The following is a 22811-nucleotide window of genomic DNA, read 5'->3' on the forward strand; positions in this document are numbered from 1 at the left end:
GTCATAGAAGTTAGAAAAAAAAAACACATGTCTAACCTGATGATTTTAGAAGACATATCGCAATCAGGTAAAGCGAAAGGAACGGTGAAGCAGTGATCATAAATACGGTGATTCTCCTTCTTATTATTCAGCTTAACGGAACCAGCACCAGTTTGTTTGTTGTTTTTTTGCACGTTTGATGTATGGGGAATGGGCAAACGAATGAAATGACGGTTTTAACTGCCTGCCAAGACTGCATAGCGCTCGCTTGCAGTGTTTCCTTGTAGAGAACTCGCCCGTGAAGTGCTCGGCTGGAATACAAAAAAATATGTATTGTGGGTATTCGACGCTATTGCCGAAAACACCCTTGAAATTGCGAATAATTATAATAACAAGCAAGTCCCTTCATAAAGAGCGCGGAGCCGCGGACTGAATATTGCCGTGCTTGTTCATATCGAACGTGTTTTATGTTTCACTGACAAGCGTTGACAGTTACCGCTGTGATTCGTATTGTTTAGGTCGAGTTTTCGAAAATCTGCCTGCCCCACCCAAGCACTACGGCCTCTTTGATGTTTTTGCCGATTTGCAAAGTTTTTGCCAACTGGAAAACCTAGGGTCGCACTACGCAAAGCGCCCTGATGACAGATTTTCACCGCAAAGTAAACAAATTCTGGCGAAACTTTTCCAAGTGCGACCCATACCATATAAGGTGATTGGTTGATGTTAGTCAGCACGAAAACGTTACTGGGCCGGACGCTCAAGGTCACCAATTCTGGTATGCACATTGACGATACTCTAAAGCCGATTGATTTCTTTCTTTCATGCGTGAGGAGCTCGCGTTCCTGTTACAATTCCACGAATTTTGAAGTTTGTAATGTGTCACGAGACTGAAACAGAAACGCGAACGATCTCGTGGTTGCTCTGAGGACAGCAAAGCAATTTGGGACAACATCCAAGATAAAGATTATCGAGATGCCTTGGAATCCTAAGAGAAATCAAAAACAGAGAATGATCAAAACTCTAAAGAACAAAGACGAGAGGGGCAGAGAGAAGTTTGGTGTGACAAATACGCCAGAGATTCTGACCACTGCAATGTTTTGTGGATTCTATCTTTACTTCACCAAAACAATCGGGATGGGCCAATGTTTTTGAAGAAGATGAGAATCTATAACAACGAACAGATTCAGAACGCTGCGTATTAGATTGGAAGTTTGACAAGAACATTCGATGGAAGATCGCGAGTTCATAAACGATACGAGCAGGATCAGGGCCATTTACGTAGTGCCCCCATCCCCGGTCGGAGCTCCCATATCCCTATGATATCAATCAGCCTCGCATCACAACAGCTTTCTGGCGCAGGCCGGGTTAGAACTGACTGAAATGACACCAGATCTTTGCAAGGAATTAATTCCGATAGAAAATCGACAGTGCCTCAGGTGGTACAAAAAGGAAGGCTTTTCACGATACGAACGTTAAAAAAGCAGGTAAAAGGAACATTTTTTTCATAACACAAATGCGAATTTCTCTGACTTCGCGGGGGAAAACAGTTTCGCGCAAAGTAATCGGCTGGCAAACAACTTCGTTTAAATAACCAAGTCAGGTTCGCCTCTTCAATCTTCGCATGTTCACTTTGTCGTTTACTTTTCTATGATGGATTTCAGGCAAGTCTGTGAAAATTATGAACCAAATGCCACAAGAAGAACGACGCGAGGTGAGTCTATGTTGGGTTAAAATGCAGTTACGAAATTTACACTTACGTTGGCCACCAAAGAAATAAATTTAAATATGTTGTAGCTCACTCTCATTTTAATTTTAAACAATTAAACAAATGATCACGCTTTCTGTTAGTTTTCTTGTTTGGTTGTTTATGCCACAAATAAGAAAAGTCCATGAAACACCAACTTTGTTCGGTTCTATTAAGATATCATCTGCATTAACCCATTCCTGAATAACTGCTTCCAATAAATTATAACGTTTTTATATTTCTTATTACAGCGCCAGTTAAGTCAAGAAACAAACTTCCACAGATCTCTGTGTGAACTACAACATACAGTAATGAACTACGTCGACTTGACTTGTCAAGGACGAAAGAAATCCCAGGCTACAAGGTATGTATATTACATGGTTTTGCTTTTTCTCGCATTGTACCAAGGTACGGAGCTATGATCTCTGCAACCAAACAATATTCTAACAGGTTCAATGTTTTTAATTACAGCTTGGTGTTTGTAATAAAACGTTTTTGTTGTCTTTAGGTAGTAATTTGCCTGCCTGTAAGCCTCTTTATAAAAAGGCAGAGTAACCCTTGTAGGGTTTACATTTAAAAAACCAAAACACTACCACTGACAGAAAACTGTCAACCACATTCACATAATATGTGACAATAAAGTACTAATATAACGTTCTGCACCTGTGTAATGTAAGAATGGCACAGTAATTTAACTAAGACATACTTGTCTTTTTCACAGTCCTAATCAGGAACAAGAGAATGAAAGATGGAGAAATTTAAATTCGGTATGTATGTGTTTTATGCCAATTATATTTCGCACCTGGCACTTCCTTAGTTGCTAAAATGGTTAACCAACGATACTTAGAAATTCACCACTAAAGGAGACATGCCAAGTCTAAACTTATTATGTGATGCACCAAGTGCTGCACCCCAATATTCTGATCGTACAGACAAACATGAAGTAGTGGACAACTCATCCAACAAAGTAGAGACTGCCACTTAACATCAAAGGAAATGTGGCCTATATGGCAAGCCTGATGACTCATTTGTGCTGGCATTGATCTCCAGCTTCTCGACCAATGCTACTCCCCCAAATGGGATGCAAGACCACTACAGGCTACCCCCATAATTTTTGTTACTGACCAGTATTTTGCCAATACCCATTTCACTTGAGTGAAAAGAATCATTGTGAGTTAAATGCTCCCAAAGAACACGGCACAATGACACCAGGCTCAAACCCTGGCCCTCTTGTTCTAGTGACCAATACAGTGCCCCTTAGGCCACCAGCATATACAACTTTGTCAGTTAAGCCTCAGGAAGTCGAAAACGCAAGACATAAAAGCTTACAACTGACCATCAACAACTATTCTGCGTGAATTCGAGCTATCAGCAACCAGCTAACAGCTTTGTGTTTTGACATCACAGTTTACTGTGCACTTACACTAAATAACCAGCTGAGTGTATTATAACCACGCACTGTTTTATGTTTACATCTGAAAGATTAGAGATTAATTTTTCTATGTGATCGCTGTAGGAATGGCAAGGACAAGCAGAATATGACCAAGTCACTCGAATCCTGAAACAACAAAAAGAGTTACTGCAAGTAGGTATTTAGAAAGCTAGAGCTGTTAACCTTAAGCAAGAATGTCAGATCAGCCACTTACTGGAAACAATTTCTACTGTTATTCTTTTCTTTTATTTTTTTTTTTCAGCAGCAAGAATCCAATCAAGGAAAAGACACCTCCCTGACCAAACTTCTTCTAGACCTATTACGTTACCTATGGAAATATTTTCTATTTTATCCTACAAGGAGAGGAACACTGCGACCAAACTTTACAAGGTAATTGACAGTATTTTAAAAAATACAAATTATTTAAATATTTGGTTTTTGATCACCTTATTTTCTGAATAGGCCAACAATTTCTCCATAACCTTAACAGAGTACTATTCCTGTTTGAGCTACGAGTTTTAAAATGTCCACATACAACTATTCCATCCTGACTCATGTACATGTCAACTAAATAATTTCAGGCCATATAGTTCTCTGTTCTGCCACATTTGTAGATGTGGACCATTATCAACAGTATATACCACATGTCATGTAGACAGTTTCACTTGTATCTATATAATTATTTTGTGACGATGTATATGGATAAAAATTTAAAATAGAAATATTCTTACACTTGCCATGCTAATGATGTAGTTGCGTAAAAAAAGAAAAAAAAATCATTTAAAGATTCCCTCGTAACATTGTACTGCATATTTTCCTCTTTTTATAACAGTCTTTGCCAACACAGAGAATGGAGAAATTTTTGCCAGGTTAGTGCATGTACAACAAAAATAAATTTCAACTAACTGAAAATGATGCTGAGTAGTCTAACTGCTTTGGAAGACATTTGCCATTGGCTTGTAACAACCTAACTATTTATTAATAGTATAAGTAAAGCAATCGCAATAGTAATTGTATGCAAAGGAGAAGGAGAAGTACAGTTGTGACAACTCACAAGGACAGTTAACTTACAAGGAAGTGCATCTTTTCATTTGATTGAATTTCAAATTTACAGAAAGGGGCCAGGAAACGTTAGTCAACATAAACTCCAACTCCCTTAGGCTGCTTTTTACACTTGTTGTATGTCGTGATACTCATCAAACTATAAATCTTAACATAGTAATCATGGATTCGATTCATTTCTTTTCATTTTAGATGTGAGAACGTATGTAAAATGTTTTAAGACAAATAAATGTTTTAGATGGCATTATTAGCCCCATGTTACACATTTTAAATTCGGCTTAACTCTTTTCAATTAACCCAGATTGAATTAAAATTATGAAATTTTGTGACTGTTACAACTGGGGAACCCTGTTAAAAACCCTCCACGAAAGGCGAGAACCAACAAAGGGTCAAACCCAGCACATATTATGGAAATTCGATGTACACCCTAAGATGTTTTTACTGCAATTACCAGTTCCTGCTAAATCTATTAGATGAAAATTGACTTTTTGATTATAATGAAATAATCGATCTAACTATATTTCAGTACCACGAAAACAACCACGAAAACAAATTATTATGTATTAATAAATTTAGTAGATTATCTAGTGAGGTAGTGCAACTACTTTAAAATATTGTAGCACGAAAAATGCATCTGAATGACAATTCTACTTTTGTCCACCAATTTACAGCAAAATACTACTCAAGAAAGAGGCACCACTTTAAAGCAACATGTAAGGATGCTCATATATTACCTGAAGCAGTCGATCGCTGGGTGGAGAGCAGAGGACTCACAAGCAGCAAGGTAATTCATAAAAAAGGCCATCCAAGGTGTGTGGTGGTTGGTTTAATTTATTTTCCTATTGAAACTTATCACTCAAGTTGCTGATGGACCCTGTAGCAGGAAATTATATATTCATAGATTATTTATCTATTGTCTTAAATTTAATTAAAAAATCATCATGGGCCCTTCAGAAATAAAATACTTTGCTTAATTCCCCAAAACTAGTGTCCCTAGGGACAGCCACTTCCAAATGTATATTATTTTAACTTGACCATTAAAATACGTCATTAATGTATGATAAAACTGTGTAGGAATGATGGCAATTTTTTTTTTCTGTGATATAATAACACCATTTTCATTCTTTTTATTAAATAACCATATTAATGATAATAAAGTTATGTTTATTTTCTTTTTTATGTTCTTTATTTGGCTTGGTAGGGGAGGGAGAGCAAGTGCCTGGATTGATTTCAAACCTTTGTATCTTAAAAAGTTCTGATAGAAGCAAAATGATTAAGCTTTGTGAAAAAAAAAAAGCTTTGTGACCTATCACAAAATTCATTGGAAGACGTTTTGGTGTGTTAATGCTTTGCTCAAGTTATATGTTACCATAGTGACCATGGTGACCATATTTTGACAGGTTGCGACTTCCCAATGAGTTTCTTGCACTAGTCTTTCTTTTCTTTAAAACCAGTTTTGAAATTGTTCTGCCATTTGATTTAAACTTTTAAAATCTAATATGGCAGTTCCAAAATGAACTTATATCTCAGTTTTAAAGGTCAGTTAAACACTTAATTGATTGGCACTTTCGACAGCAAAACAATTAAAATAAATTCTGTCCAATAAGGCTCTCAGTCAAAAATTACTTCCTTCTTAAGAAAATAAATTAGATGACTAGGATGCTTTTTGGTTACAGTTCTTTTTTTCTTGGCTTCTTCCAGCCCTCCTGATAGGGGGAACGGTAGAGCTAAAAGTAGCCGTACACCTCTGCTAGGGTTACTGGTGTACTTTTAAATGCATCGACTAACTTAGTTTTTTAACTTTAATTTTGCTGTGGTTTTCTATATCAAATTGCTGTTTTGCTTATTCTCATTTGTACAGGTGCAAGGAAGATACAAATTTTGTAGATTTTGCAAGTCCAGTAAGTTCATATTTACTGCTTTATTATATATTATACATGTGGGAGGCGCGGTGGCCTAATGGTTAGCGCGCTCGCCTCTGAGTCGAACGGCCCGGGTTCGAGGCCTGGCTGGGGCGCTGCGTTGTGTTCTTGGGCAAGACACTTTACTCTCACAGTGCCTCTCTCCACCCAGGTGTATAAATGGGTACCGGCTAATTTACTGCTGGGGGGTAACCCTGCGATGGACTAGCATCTCATCCAGGGGGGAGTAGCAATACTCCTAGTCGCTTAATGCTACGGAAACGGGGATAAGCTGTATGGGCCACTAGGCTCGAAGCAGACTTAACCTTTTTTTATATATTATACATACACACATGATACCTTAATGTAGTGTCTACATCAAGCAGCACATACATAAACAATAATTCCAGATGGACACTCGCAACTGATAAGCAAATTTACTTTCTAGTGACATAACTATCTATCAGGGCTCGCATGCTGAACATAAGAATATACATATAAAAATCAACTCCTGATTTGAATTCAAATAATTTAGTACATTTGTACATGCAGCTTACCAAAAGTTAAAAGTGCACTTTTTGTAATAACTGCATGGAGGGCTACAACAGTTTTTTAGATTGGCACAAGATGTCCTAAACTTCTATATTGAAAAATGGAATGGGGGTAACATCTGATTTACAATAAATTAACAAATGCATTGTTTTGTCTTCAGGCACTGTGATGAACTGGACAGAGGAACTCCATGTGGGAATTTATTAAATCCAATTTTAAAAATTGTATTTGGAGAAAAGAATGATGAGTGTGGTAAAGTTTGCATAATTTTCTAGACAATGTAACAAACCAGCACTGAAAGTGGCTCAGAATACTTTAAGTCTTCCGGTGTTTGTCATTCTATCACAGTGACCCCAATATTATTATACACCGTTTTGTATACACTTGTAATTTTGCCAATCCACAAACAAGATCAAATCTCTAAGACATTAAAATTGGTTGCCATAATGGCAATGCTAAAAGTGATCAGCATTCTGGCCCTTTGTTTCCTTTTTGGAAGCTTCAAAAGGTTCATGTTTTGACCACTTTTGATGATGCTGTGGCAACTATTTTTCTAGTCATAGACATCTGATGCTGTTAACTGATATGTGCTTAACAAATTACCAAATGCTCCTTGTCAGCATCGATTATCAGGTTAATAGAAGACGCAAAGTACTATGAGCCAGTTAGTGAACAATTCTCTATTTTGGAATGTTAATAAAAATGACCCCAAGTGTAAGGAAGACTACCTATAAGGATATTGCCTTAAATGGACTACTCCTAGAAAAAAAAGCAAGCGAATACACAGTGTACATTAACTAGTACTATAAACATGTGCTAAAAGTGCTCTCTCGTCCTAGGAACTTTAAGAGCAATCAAAAACAAAAACCTCTCTGAGCTATATCTGCAAAAATCCTTTCTACCTAACAGTCTAAATCTAAAAACATTACATCTCATTATAAGGAGGGGAGGGGGGGGGATTTTTGGGGATTTAAATAGCTTCACATTTTGTAATATATGACCATTCATTATTCATTAAAAACCTCATTAATAATTCATAAAGAAAATACAAAAGAAATTATTGTTTAACGAGTGTCTTTATATCTGATAAAGACGGCTAAACTTTACGTCCAATTTTCTAGGCCAAAATAAGCCCAAATCTAAATATTAGTGCAAGAATGAGTTGATCTACATCAGACGATTTTTAAGCCGTTCAATAAATTCGCAGTTCGTGTTTTATCAAGTCTAAAACACTTGGCTGCGCCTCGTGTTTTAAACTTGAAAAAACACTGCTGCTCATTTAATATTAAAATTTACTTAGACACCACCTTCAAAATGCAGCTAGAGAATGGCAACATAAAATTTTTGTACAATAATTAGGTGTATATTAAACATACATTCAAGCTCCTTGCATCGGTCACTTGTACAGAATAATATTTTTAAGTCCATTAATGTTACATCCGAACATGTAGTCAACTGGAATCTAGTTTGATGTAGTTTGAATGCCTGGATCAAATCTTCAAGCAAAAACTATACTAAAGGTGCGATATATATTTCAGCGTTAGGCATAGTTTTTAAAATGAACCGATTTCTAATTTTTGTGTTTTTAAAATGAACCGATTTCTAATTTTTGTGTTTTTAAAATGAACCGATTTCTAATTTTTGTTTTATTTTGTCACACATTCATTTTGTTACAAATATATAAATATTTGGCCACCAGAATTATATATTTTATACAGTGGATTTGCCATGTTGAATTTGCTAAAAAAGTATCCCCATGCTGGGAATTGCCTTTTTAAAATGAACCGATTTCTAATTTTTGTGTTGAGTTCTTAAGACTTTTATTTTGTCACACATTCATTTTGTTACAAATATATAAATATTGGCCACCGGAATTATATATTTTATATAGTGGATTTGCCATGTTGAATTTGCTAAAAAAGTATCCCCATGCTGGAAATTGCCTTTACTGCATGCTCCATTGTTTTGTTGTTATAATATACAGAGAGCAAACAAAGCTGTTTAATTTTCTGTAATTTTGAGTTAATAAATAATAAATAAATATTTTTCTCACACATTTCTGCAGCCTACAACAGGTAGCTATATCTGCAAACATGCATTAAAATAATGTATGTTATTTCATGATGTGCCAGTTACACGAATGATTGTTGATAATTAAGTTGACAGGACACAGTAGTAGGTTTGTCTTAAGCTCTGACCCATACCAGTGATGTGTAAGAAGCCAGAATATTTTTCAACTGGCCACAAGAAAAAGATGTGAAAAATTAAAGTTTTGTATCTAATATTAGTCACAGATAAAGGCCAATAAAAGAATATTTATGGTTTAGGTCAGTGTGGTCGTGTTAAATGCATTTATATGTTAGAAGTGAGGTAAAAAAAGCGATTTTTTAATGTGCCTTTTGTTTTGTTGTGGCCATTTTGAGTTTTAAATTGGCAGTCTGCTGCCAGGAGGACTTGAACCAAAAAGTTATAGGGTCTGGGATGACTGACAATTTTTGGAAATTCTCAGGGCATCCGATCGCACACCAAGATTAATATAGTGACACGGCTATATTCTCTGAGTTCCGAGCGATTTGCAAATATTTCTCAGAGCCAGACCACACACTAGCTGACTGCATATAATTTTTCAGTTCAAAAAAATCCTACCAGCTGACTGAACATTTAAAATTTTAAATGGCAGCTACAAAACAAAAGGCATGTTAGCATTATCACCATCTCAAACAACCCAGCGTCATGTCACCAATAGGGCAAGCATGTCCCACCATTTTCCCCTGTCTGCCACCATGGACTCCAGATTTTGATGATCTGTTCCAGCCAAATTTGCATCCTGCTCCACGGTGTCTCTCCACTGAGTGCAACACCTACCCCTTCTTCATTTGGCATTCTCAGGTCCCCATTCCAGTAAGGCTTTAGGGAATCTTTCTTCACCCATATGACTGACATGGCAAACCATCTTAATCTTCTGGACTTGAGAAGCAAAGACACTTGGGTCTGCCTTGTTTTTTCACTTTATGCCTAGTATATGGGGGAGACACCGGTTATCAGAACCTCAAGTCTCTTTTCTTCCGTGTAAGTGGTCGCCCACGTTTCTGAGCCATAGAGCAATGTTGAGATAACAGCAGCATATTGTAAAAGCCCAGTTTGGTCTTTAAGCTAACTTTGCCCTTCCACACCTTGAAAAGTTGACCGAATGCTGTTAGGCTCACCCTTTCCTGATATTCAGTTGGTCATCCAATCAGCCAGTTGACATGACTTCAGAACCCAAAGAACAAAAGTGGTTAACCACTTCGACCACTTCACCATCTAGGTGAATGTCCATCTCCGTTTCTCTGAAATCCATAGTCTTGGTCCTACTGTTTGAGATAGTAAGGCCAACTACCTCTCCAGCTTGCTGCAATGAGTTCAAGACCTGTTGGCCCCTTTCCCTTCTAGGTTCTAAAAGTGTAACATCAGCGTAGTCCAGGTCAGTCAGATACCATGCTTGTTCAATTCCAAAAAGCTCGCATTTGCGTTCTCTCATGCATATTCCAGCAGTGGGATGGTCACAGCTCTTGTGAAGGAGGAAGTCAATCATAATGCCAAAATTCAGTGGCGATCAAACATTTTCCTGGCAGACACCAGTCTCTATCCTAAACCAGTCTGTTAGCTCACCTTTAACCATGAGAGCAGCATCGCAGTTGTCGATAATGCAGCAGATAAGCCAAATATACTTGCCAGGGATCCTGTAGACTGAGAGAATGTGCCATGTGGAAGGGCAGTGAATGCTATCAAAGGCTACTTTGAAATGCACAAAGATGGCAAGGGCCGGTATTTGGAATTCTATGAATCTCTCAATAAACATCCAAAGGCAGAGGATCTTATCTGCACAGCCACGCCCACCCCTGAAACCCCCTTGGTACTCATGGGGCTTCTTCTGTATACCTTATCGCATCCTGTCTGATATGATGTGGCCAAACACCTTACCAGGAACAGATTAAAGGGGGACACCATGATAATTACTGCATATGGACCAGTCCCCTTTCTTAAAGATGGTACAGATCACACTCTTTGTTTAAGTCCTCTGGGACAACCTCATCTTCCCAGATCTTGAGTAATAGCTGATGGTTTGATGTAACCTGTGCTGAAGATAATTTTATCATCCCTGATACAATCCCATCTATTCGCGGGGCCTTGTTGTTCTTAGGCTTCTGAATTGCTATCTCCATCTCTCTTCTGGTATGTAGATCTCCTGAAAGCTCACCAAGATCCCAATAAGGACACTTTTGTGTAGCTTTCGCTGTGGTGGTTCAACAATTCTTGGAAATAGCCTGCCCATCGCGTCGTCACTTTTTCTCTATCATACAGGGATGTGCTATCCTCCTCCTTACCAGGTGGTACACGTGAAGGGTACTTTCCAAACAGCTGCTTTACCAACTGAAACAGTTGCCGATGCCCCCCTCTCGGAGCTGCTGTCTCCATGCAAGCCCTTATGGAGCCCATCCATTTCTGTTTGTTTTTCCTTGCACTTTCTTTCACCTTTCACTTTCTTTTTGTTCCAATATGCAATATTTCTCAAACTTGCGTCTACTTGCAAATTGGTCTATAACTGCTTTGGCTTTCTTTCTCTCCTGCACCAGGGACTCAGTAGTCTTAGATATCCAGGCTCTATGTTTTCTTTTCTTTCTTCGACCAATAGTATCCTCTGCAGCACCCTTTACCACATCCGCCAAGATCACCATTTCTCTTCCACAGAACAGTGTACTATGTCTATGTCAGTGAACCTTCTGACACATTAGCAAGTAACATCATCTTTTTCTCATCCTCCAATTTGATGTGAGGGCCTCCCTTGATGTTGTCGCGACAATTGTCAGTCTAACTGTGGTAATTGTTCATTGCAGAATCTGCCCACACAGACTTCAAATGTTAATAACGTTTTTATTATATTTAAAACCACGAGGGTGTAAAAGGGGTACAGCTGTAGTCAGTAAAGAGCTACATAAATGCCATTTATTCAGTAAACTGTTTGGAAAAAATATTTACTCAGTAAACAGCAAAAAGGTCAATTTTAAACGTAATCATAATTTGGATCGTTATCGTTATTGTATTCGAATGTAATATTATGTAATTCAGTTGAATGTGATTTATTCATTTATTTATCTATTTATTTATTTTTGTATTGTATAACCGATTTTTTTATGTTGTGTGTAATTTATAATTGTGCAATCAATAAAAAAAAAATAAAAAATAATAATAATAATAATTTGGAGTCAGTTACGAAAAAAAAAATCAAGAAATCCAAAATGGCGAATCCAAGATGGCGGTTGCTCCAAGATCATGGCGTAATTCTTTCGTCATATCACGTCATCACTTCATATTGCTGTCGTATCTTAAACACTCTAGGAATTTAGGAGACCAAAAAAGCTAGAGGTCTACATAGGGTTAAAGAGGACTAAGTGCATTTATATCGCGGACAAAACATATCATGCTTGCAAAGAAGCAAAAGACAAAGTTAGTATTGTTTTGGAAAATATTCCAACATGCTCACGTCACGAAATCACATACATCATGACTACGCGCTTTCTGTAAGTAGATTTAATTTTACTCAAAGGTTAATTACTTCTTCCAAAAACCCTACAATTCATCCAAACGATTGCCTCCGTGGAGGGTCTAATATATTTTCCGCGGAAATCACAAAAGACCGTCCAGAGGCCCTAAGACGCGGAATTTCGTCTCGCTACGTATACTTATTCACGATGGAGTTTGTCCAATTTGTACTTATGCACGACTCCATTAAATCACTTGCTTAAAAATGAAAACACATTGTGTGTACCTTGCAAAAATTGACTACCTCACCGGTATTTACCTTATGTAGCTTTGCACCTCAGAATTCTACGGGCTTTTAAACGTATTATACAGTACGACATGACTAATTGCGTGTATAAAATCAAAACTTCAACTTGCTTCATACGATTGTCACGTTCGACACGAAAAATGTCGTTGGATTTTGTAACATGTTTTAAAACGATCATAGCACCAGACAAAAGTTGTAAACGATTTTTGCATGACGCAAGCTAACAAGTGTATTATTATGTAGATAAAAACTTTCAATGCCATTCCACATATTCGCATCTTGGTGGTTGTTGCGCTTCGCGCGGTAAGAACCACTTTGTATTACAGTTTTCTTTTCTACCGCGACCGGTATACGAAATTTTCCGGCCTCGATCTTGCAGTGTGCCAGCAATAAAGCAAAGCACTTCCTCTTCGATCTCTTCAAGGCTATAACGGGATTCGAGCCCATGACCTCTGCGATACCAGGCGTCAATGCGTCAATGTTCAATGGAAGACTGGGTCCTAGCCATTACCGATAATTTGATCAAAGGTCATTTTGGCAAGCCAAGATTAGCTCACACACCTACTTCACTTAATTCTTGGACACCTCTTTTGTTTGTCCTAGAAACTACCGCTTCACCTGTGAACGTGTTTGTGTCTTTCTTGCGACCTTGACTACTACCTCCCTCAGTTCAAAGATTAGCTCTCGCTTAAAATAGTCGTACAGTATTTACCTAGTTGTGCTTGGTTAATCTTTGCTTTTCTCACTAAGTTAGCTGGGTACATCCGAGTACTTTGTTTTTGAGTCACCTGGTTTTCTCTTGGCTAGAATCTCGGGTGTACTTTCCGTGGACATAAGGGCATGGGCATTGTAAAGTTTAGATTTAGATTAGCAGAGGAGAGGAGACCAACAGAGATGAATAAACAGCATAACTACAAGAAGACTCTTAATACCTCCTGCTTTTTGGGCGAGTGCCTTCCAACACAATGTTAAAGTACCCGATTACCCCGATAACTTCAATTATGCATAGAATGGAGAATCTGGAGTTCCCTTCATAGCGATTTATCTAAAAGCACAAGACGACGCTGCATCTCCTGTGGAGCTCAGTCTAAAGTATGCAAATCTGTAATGGCTTAGAAGTTACATACGAAACAAAAGTCTGGAGAGGGGGGATCTTACATATTTAAAAATGTCTTCCCCCCATCACCAAATCTCACACGCAAAAAACCCTCCGATAATACCCCTCCCGGCTTATATTTAGACAGAGCTTCAAAGCACCATATAATCTCTTTCAATTATCAGTCATACTTTAGCGATTTGCCAAATGTAGGACTTGTTTTGTGTTTCGTAGTGCCATTTTTAGAAGACTCATCATGTAGTACTCTTTCCTGAAAAACAAGTGGTTCTGATCCAAATTCCCTTCCAATTCTCATCATTTGTGAAACGCAAATGTCAATCTGACGACAAACCCTTCCAAAAACAAGCCTACCCGAAAATAAAGAAGCCTAGGATTTTTTTCTTTTCTTTTAAAGAAAAATAATAAGCCCAGGATTTACCATCGGAACTTTACAGTATGTGCTGGTAGATAGAAAGGGATTTTTCTTTGTACTAAGGTCTAGTATTGGGTCTCAGTTTCACTCTTATATGACATGACGTGTCTTTTCGCTGCAGCTTTTTTCTTGTTTGGTAAATGAAATTTTCAAGCGGTTCGATCGTCAAAAATGAAATAAAAAATCAATTCGGTCTAAAAGGGGGTAGTCGTTTCTTGGTCCCAGCAGAAGGCTGTCTAGAAGTTGCTCGGCAACCTTTTGGCAACTTGTCATATTTAGAGCCACCTTTTTACATTCTAAGCAACTTTTATCCATTCTGAGAGATCGCAGCCTCTTCTAGTATTTAAATTGGTTTTCGGAAAATTTCCGATATTTCCCGAAGGCATACGAATATTTCTGAATTTTTGGGACAATTTCCGAAGCTTGCCGAAGGATTCCAAGGAAGATCCGACGATCTCTTTCAACTAAATATCGACAAATTATAAAACATTTAGAATAAAAACGTTACAGCTCAGCAGGAAACTTGAGGTCATCATTATCTCCATTCTCCACATGTAAAAGATATCACACCTATTGCAGTTTAAGTTACGAGTTTTCTCAGTGAGACAAAAAGTTTATATGATACCTTAGTTGTAATTAAGGACAATTTAAGACATTTAGCAACTCCTGTTGAAATTAAATTGCACCAAAAATGGTTAGAAATCTTACTTTTACAATTAAGCATATATTAACTTAAGACCGAATGACAGAAAAAAAGCAACTTTTCAGTGTAAAAAAGCAACTTCGTGTATCTTTTGAGCAACTTTTGAAGAACTTTTTGACAATTAATGCCTAGCAACATGTGCACAACCTTACCTCGCCTAAAACACTTTGGAGTACCTCTTCGTACCTCTTCTCTACCTCCCCACCCACGGGAATAAAAGACGAATTAAACCTGTTTGTTAAGAGACTACCAGTAGCTCATTGCCCTCTGATTTACATTATAACATGCCAACAAAGTAGTTGTCGCCAGTTGATTTACATCACGAAGGAATTTGCGCCCTAGCGGCACATTAAAAGAGGACTGCCTCAATTAGTGTTGTGTTATATCCACGGCAATAAAGGTAGGCGCTTCTGTGGAGTAAGTTAGCTTCTCCTTTCAATAGCAACACATCATGTCAAGCAAGGGGGAGGGGGGGGGGGGCGATAAAGAAAACCATGCTTCAACTAAGGATATATCGTACCACCAAATTCTCAGAAATAACATTAACATAAATGTATGGTAATTAGTAAGGAGAAGGTTGAACATCATCATCAGAACAACGCAACAGGAGATACACAGCTGCATGCAAGTATGACGGAGGTGTCAAGTTAAACGCGAACCAACCCAAACACACAATTAACACAAAAATACCCTCTGTGCGTTGGTAAATTTGCAGCATGCGTTAATCAGACAAATAAAGTGTGTCTGCTTCGATGGAGGCATCTAAAAATATGCAAACAAATGAAAGGGCACGATAATAAAAAACACGGTATCTGTACGTAAACAATATATATCTGTGCAAACGGTGTCTACCTAAAAATTAGTCACGCATTAATGTGAATGAGCAAAGGGTATACCTGATTCTTAACTTAAAGGTAACAAAAAAGTACAAAATGTAAGTACAAATGCGTGACTTCATAACAGATCGTTAAAAAAGGCTGTAAAGCATTTAACATTAATGACTCACTAAAAGTCACGCCTCGTTAAACTTGAAGGTAAAGTAATGTTCTGTTGATGTTACACACGTGGGTCATTAAAACACACATGGGGTAACAAATGACAGCCGGCTGCCCTAACTGGTGATCGTCTACAACTTCGTCAAAATATCAGCAACCCAAGAGATGTGAAAAACAATCGATAAAACCCAGATCAGAGTTACCGTGGCAATCGTAAAAATGAAAAAGCAAGATGACTCATCAAACTGCTACGTGATCGAACTGGCTTTAGTTGTAATCCCACTTTTCATGTTCTGTCAGTGGGTTAGATAAGAAGTAGGTGCAGTAGTAAAGTAGGCCTTGTTTTTTGTAGAAAACAAATTAAAATACCAAACGAAAATAAGTGGAACGGTGAATGAGGAGTTTTTCAGCCGAATAGACTGTTTTCTTACAAAAATTCTGATTGTTTTAGGCAGAGACAGGACGAATTTGAAAAAAGAAAATCTTATTCTGAGTAGTTTGTGCACATTTCACGCGATCAATTCAAACACACATGGTTCATAAAGTCTGACGGACTTTACCGGGGTTGAGCTCGTCTGCCACGCAGGCCAGGACCGAAATGAACGAAACTAAAACTATTATTAATCATCCAAAACCGCCTGCCTATCTTTTTCTAAATAGCAGAAATATGTTTAGTAGTCATATGCATTTTGAAGCATGTTATCAACTAAGTACAAATGCAATACGATAAATATCTGAGACATGTAAAAAGCCATTTACTCACTGATTTCAATCACATTTACCGCACGTACGCAATATCAGTAATACAAAAAGGTTTCGACACTTCGAACCTCCTCTAGGAAGATAAATAAGTTAACGCCTTACAGCAAAAAGCTTCTGGTGAACATTTTCACTTCCAGCTGTGTTTAAGTCTTCTGATACGCATGTTTGCTCGAAATGGTAACAATAATAAATGAATAAATGGGAAAATAATTTCACATTAACTCAGCCGCTAGAGGTATAACACCGAAACCAAAAGTTATTCGGCTCTTCGACCGAAGGAAACCAAAATCAAAGAACGACATGAAAGCAAAACGTCATCTGCAATACATTGTAAACCCTTCATCGAATCACAAAACATTTACTACAAGAAATTTTCCAATTGTTTCTTTACTTCTTACTATGGCTAAAAACCAATTAAATAACAACAATAAAACGGTACATGTACGGTGATGTGTCAAGTTGAGAGCTCGCTTAATAATGATAAAAAGAGTCAGAATAAAAGGAGTGAACGTTACCAAAACCCAACACAGAATGAACATGTTAATGAAAAATCGTGTATCGGCGTTGTTTTAGGCGAGATCAGTCAGTGAACATACCCCTGTCTACCGCGAAAAAGCAATACATATACAAATGAAATATATTTATCCACACCTTGTGTTGTGATGGATCTGTCCATCACGACATCCCAAAGCATTCGTAGCAAATCCATCTCTGCACAAGATACTTTCTAGTTTGATAGATAATTTCCATTCTACTCAGACAATAAACATGATGTAGCGTGCTCCTGATCATTCAGAACAAATATCTTCTGTTTGTGAGCCACCAGAAAGTGACCAGCGGTAAGCGAGCTAATATAATGAATCTGAAACAAATCACGTGGTTGTGCCAACGGCAGTTTCTAACGATTTTTTAGTGGTTTTCATATTAGCGTTATCGAAATAAACGAGGCCAGCAAAATTTCGTAAAAAATGCGGCAGAGAAAAAAAATCAAATTGGCCTGTTAAACCAGCCTTGCTTTGGGCTCAATCATAAACAATGATTTTGCTTCTCACACCAGACCCAGGGGAAACACATAACTGCCGTAGCTGGGAAAATGGTTGAAAATGGTGCAAAACTCTTATTCACGGCAAACGTACTTGAACCTTGCGCTTTTTAATTAGCGCCAGCCAATTAAAACAAGATGTTAAAAATTTAAATGACTCCTGAATCATATACACGCTATCATTTTGCCGTAACCCATTACGCGATGATAATTTCCCCCCCCCTTTCTTCGTGCCTCCCAAGGTTCGAAGCGCATGAAATGCATGGCAGTAAATTGTTACTTGCTTGTTAAATAGTAAAAGAAGAAAAACAAATTACCAAAGCCCGTCCTCAGTTCTAGTGAGGGGCGGTGCAGCACCGGAAAAAATTCTGTGTCCCCTGCTTCAATCTGACCCAAAACCATTAGTCGATGTGGTCCCTTAGTGATACCAAATTCGCTAGCGGGTATGTACGTCTGGAAGGAGGAGTAAAAAAATCTCTAGCGGATTTTGAAACGTAAATGCAGAGGAAATCCGTAAAAGAACCATTCGCAAAACAGAGCTGCAATGTGCACCAGTATTTATATCTATCTCTAGCGACCTGTCCAAATTTGCAATCATAAAGAAGAGACATGCTACAATTTGCGAACAGAGAGAAAAAAAATGCATTTTCCTGACGGAAAACTGGTTAAGAAATTCTGCACACGGGACGGTTAAGCTAGCGATAAACTCTTTCAATAGTCTGTTGCGTAATCGCAGCGGGTTTCCGTTCGTCCGTTGCCCGAGCGAGGCACGAAGTGCCGAGAAGAAAAAGAGACTCTTTTCTTACTGCGTAACGATCTTGTGGCGCCCACGCTCATTGAGCCTGCGGCTACGCCAAGCGCAACAGGATTTCCGCAGGTTCAGGAGGTTTAACCCAGTTTTAACCGTCGCGCAAACAAAAAGATCAGATAACGTATGACAAGCGCTACGAACGAAATAGATCGAACATTTTAATATTTACAGAGGTCTAATTAGCAAAGTACATTTCCTCATCGGCGACAAGCAAGACTGTGATATATTTAGTATTGCTAACGACACTTTAGATATGTGTTTCAGCTGATTAGATAAACATCATAAAGTATCCATGGGTAAGTCACCTAGAATAGGTGTCATGGCTATTACACAAGGATACACTGTCAACTAATGTTAAAAACTTTTTAGAATTTCTTATTCATAAAAAATTATGGATCTAAAAATTCAACAAAATTTGGCAACTGCTAATTGGGTAGCACTATATATACATACTCTATTTTTTCACTACTGCCACATTTTTTGTACAAAAGTAGTCACTGACACTGCTTCAAAGAGCAGCATGGTGTTAGATAGCACACAAACTGTGGAAATTTGAAAGATGTTAACTTTTCTTTTCATAATCACCTAAAATTGGCTGCAAAGTGAGGTACAGCAAGCTAAAGTATTTTGTCATTCTTCCTGGACTAAAGGCTCTTCATTTCACAAGCAAATAGCTAGTTCTACATTACTTGACGTGAGACTTCCACAGTTTATTGCGTTCTACATGTATCTTCATTTCTATTATAAGATATAGATTGAAGTGTGATTTTGAGGTGCTATTTTCAGCAGTACTGGTGGTGTCACTTGTTAACATAAGCACCAAGATGTTGATACTTTGTGACATGGTCCACGAAAAATTACAATTTATAAAAACAGAGATCCAACGCAAGTTGGTTGAGTTCAGTTTAATTTTGACTAATCTTACTGATCAGTAATAATTTTTTCGGGGAATTTACAATTGAACCTGATCACAGCACACACACACACACATGCAGTTTAGTTACCCGTGCATACATGTTGTGTTGATTTGCATGGTACAGCTATAGTAGTTCTAAACAACACAACAACTTCGTTTGTTTATGTAATTTGATGTGGTTGTCAAGTGCATGTGTTTCAAACTATTGCTCTTGGAGACAACTATTTTTGTTGGAAGATGTTGTGGCCAGATGGTCAGGGCACTGGACTCCAGGTTGGGTGACCTGGGGTGAAGCATTGGCCAGGGTCATTCTGTTGTGTTCTAAGGCAAGACAGTTAACTCTCACAGTGCCCTGTCACCTGACCCAGGAGTATGAATACCGAGTACTGGCACTTATTTAGGAAAACTTGACCAAAAAATGGTGGCTGGAACCAGGGAAGGACTAGCATCCACTCAAAGGGTAGTACCAATGTTTTATACTAAACTGTTTAGACCAGTTGACCCGAGACTTAAGCCAGTTGCTATCATACATGTATTAAAGGAAATAGCTACTATAAATAAATCTTTTTTTGCATTCATTGCTTAATAAGGCTTAACTTTATATAACTGGTAATCTAAAAGCTAAAATATCACTGAACATACTAAAAGTAATGAAAAGCATACGAGTTGCTATAAAGCATACGATATGAACCACACATTAAAGGTCCACCACATAATCCAAAAACTTATATGTGTGTATTCCAAGCTAGGAGTTCCAAATGCAAACTAACTCCTTAAAATTGAAGACTATTTTTGCACAAAAGCAACAAGGCACATTCCATGGGAGGCATCTCTGAGGCGATTGGCCATTTAATAGCATGACTGCTGATTTCAAGTTTTTTTGTAGCGCTTTTTTTTTGCAAAGCTCCCTCCTGTGCGACATTAAATGACTTCAAGGTCAAGGTTATGCCGAAGATATTCGGCGTGTATTTCAAGTGTCGGACAAGTGTGCGGTGGACTAGCGTTCAGGTGACTAATTTTGGTAGGTTTCAGTGGACAAGCGCGTAGACTTTTAAAACAATGGCCTATCTTCGGCGTGGAATGTACACGAAATACACCTTGGGGACCTAAATGCGCTAGAACATTGCAACGGCAGCGAAAGCAAACAAATTGCGGCAGCCGCTATAAACTTTAAGTATAAGGCTAGACTGCAGAATGACCACAATTAACGCACTCTTTAACTATGGCCACGAAAAAAATTGGTATGTATTTGCAGAAATAACACTCACCTTTCATGTTTCTTGGGCCAGGACTCACCTCACCTCGGATCTCCATTGACCTCTGCTCTGGTCCGCCATTTTGTTTTTTGCAGTTACCACTTTGTACCTTCGCGACATTACATGTAGGCTTACATGAAAACAATCCCCTCAGTATCGTATTCACTCCAATTCCAATACATGTACTTCATTTTCCAATTGCCCATAATGCGCTTTGTTTGCCCCCCAAATTTTGCATAATCTATTATTTTGGAAATATGCAGTCCTCCCAAGAGAATTTGAAAACAATAGTTTATGCAAAACAATATAGTTTATGTTAAAACAATAGTTTATGGGCAATTGTAAAATAGAGAATAAGCGCCGCGGCGCTTGTTCATTTTTTCGCGCAACAAGTGCGGCGCTTATTCGAGGGCGGCGCTTACATGTATTTAAAATTGGGACGCCGCAAAGAATCTTATCTTTTACAGTTATTGAAAAGAGCGCCTTTTGATTGTCAGTATTTGTCTCTTGCTGAGGCAGAAGTGGCGCTAGCTGTCGTGGCAAAGTTGGCGGCTTTTACAACATTTACAGAACTACATATTGTAAGAGTGTTGAATAGAAACTGACTAATGCGGGAGCGATAAAACAATCACTCATAACTGCAAAACATCGCTTTTGATGCAAAGAAATGTTCAAGCTTTTTTTAGAGTTGCTTTGTAGTGCTGTTTTAAGTTAAACGAAATTCTTCAAATAAGCGCCACATCGGGACTGCGGCGCTTGTTAACTTTTTTGTCCCAAATGCGGCGCTTATTCGAGGGAAAACGTTAAATGTAAAACGTCGTGCAGTAGTAGCAGTAGAAGCAGCAGCAGCAGTAGCAGTAGCAGTAGCAGTAGCAGTAGCAGTAGCGGTAGCAGTAGCAGTAGCAGTAGCAGTAGCAGTAGCAGCAGCAGCAGTAGTAGTAGTAGTAGTAGTAGTAGCAGTAGAAGCAGCAGCAGCAGCAGCAGTAGCAGTTGCAGTTGCAGTAGCAGTAGCAGTAGCAGTAGCAGTAGCAGCAGCAGCAGCAGCAGCAGCAGCAGCAGCAGTAGTAGTAGTAGTAGTAGGTAGCAGTAGCAGCAGCAGCAGTAGCAGTAGCAGTAGCAGTAGCAGCAGCAGCAGCAGCAGCAGTAGTAGTAGTAGTAGTAGTAGTAGTAGCAGCAGCAGCAGCAGCAGTAGTAGTAGTAGTAGTAGTAGCAGTAGCAGCAGCAGCAGCAGCAGCAGTAGCAGTGCTGCTGTAGCAGCAGCAGCAGCAGCAGCAGTAGCAGCAGCAGTAGCTAGCTGGTAGCAGTAGCAGTAGCAGTAGCAGTAGCAGTAGCAGTAGCAGTAGCAGTAGCAGTAGCAGCAGCAGCAGCAGCAGCAGTAGCAGCAGCAGCAGTAGCAGTAGCAGTAGCAGTAGCAGTAGCAGTAGCAGTAGCAGTAGCAGTAGCAGTAGCAGTAGCAGTAGCAGCAGCAGCAGCAGCAGCAGCAGCAGCGAGTAGTAGTAGTAGTAGTAGTAGTAGTAGTAGTAGTAGTAGTAGTAGTAGTAGTAGTAGTAGTAGTAGTAGTAGTAGTAGTAGTAGTAGTAGTAGTAGTAGTAGTAGTAGTAGTAGTAGTTGTTGCAGTAGTAGTAACTTTATTTAACTTTACAGTCGTGGACTGGTCACCCTGTGGCCCTCACCTACATAGTTAAAAATAAATTACAATAGTTTAAAAATATCTAACTAAGTATAATAAAAAGTATAAAATTGGTAAAAATTTATAGAATTTGATTAAATCGATAAAATAGACTACAATCTTGTTGGTAGATGTAAAAAAGAGTATAAAGACACTAGCAAATTAAAAAATGGTCAATATTAGCGTATCCCTTCTTCATATGTTGAATGTATTTCTCTTTAAAAACATTAAGGCTTTCACTGGATCTAATGTGAACTGTATGTGAGTGGGTAGAGAATTCCATAGTAAAGTTGAAGTGGTAATAAAAGTTCTTCCTCCTTCAGTCGTCATAGTAGGGCAAACAGTCCAATTTATTAAATAAGTCCATAGTTCGTTCTTCGTTTGCTGTTTTGACCTCCAATATTACCCTGGCGGCTCTCTTTTGCAATCGGAAGACTCGTCTTATATTAGCTTTAGATGTTATACAGACTGCACCGCCATAGAGAAAAAGGGGCCGGGTTTTATGGTTACGTTGTAGAAAAGTATACGTTCATTTAAAGGTAGATAGTGCCTAATTGATCTCAAGACACCGATGCGCTTAACAATTTTTATACATAAATGTTCAACAGGCTCGTTAAAAGAAAGGTCC

At 38.3% G+C, this 22811-nt stretch overlaps 1 protein-coding gene and 1 long non-coding RNA gene across 4 annotated transcripts in view; one reads left to right on the top strand and one right to left on the bottom strand.

Annotated features, from left to right (window-relative positions):
• The window catches only part of LOC144649501 (uncharacterized), a 47414-nt gene extending 26735 nt beyond the window's left edge, over positions 1-20679 (bottom strand). For both annotated transcript variants that reach the window (XR_013569912.1, XR_013569911.1), the window contains exons 1-2: positions 20527-20679; positions 4952-5091 (exon numbers count right to left, since the gene is read on the bottom strand). This is a non-coding gene — a long non-coding RNA (uncharacterized LOC144649501). The remainder of the gene's footprint in view (positions 1-4951; positions 5092-20526) is intronic.
• Positions 753-7186, top strand: LOC144649499 (uncharacterized). 2 transcript variants are annotated; one of them, XM_078509005.1, is made up of 10 exons: positions 753-1463; positions 1641-1690; positions 1975-2087; positions 2445-2490; positions 3240-3308; positions 3421-3545; positions 3988-4024; positions 4889-5001; positions 6079-6118; positions 6831-7186. In XM_078509005.1, the coding sequence occupies exons 2-10, from the start codon at positions 1658-1660 to the stop codon at positions 6837-6839; spliced, it is 585 nt and encodes a 194-aa protein (XP_078365131.1). In that variant the 5' UTR covers positions 753-1463; positions 1641-1657; the 3' UTR covers positions 6840-7186. The 2 variants fall into 2 exon arrangements, with proteins under 2 accessions (XP_078365131.1, XP_078365130.1); XM_078509004.1 differs by having other exon boundaries at positions 753-1690.
• Positions 20680-22811: the final 2132 nt, after the last annotated feature.

Source organism: Oculina patagonica, chromosome 4 (genome assembly GCF_052425735.1).
Source record: "Oculina patagonica isolate OP01 chromosome 4, crgOcupat, whole genome shotgun sequence".
Taxonomy (NCBI): Eukaryota; Metazoa; Cnidaria; class Anthozoa; order Scleractinia; family Oculinidae; genus Oculina; species Oculina patagonica.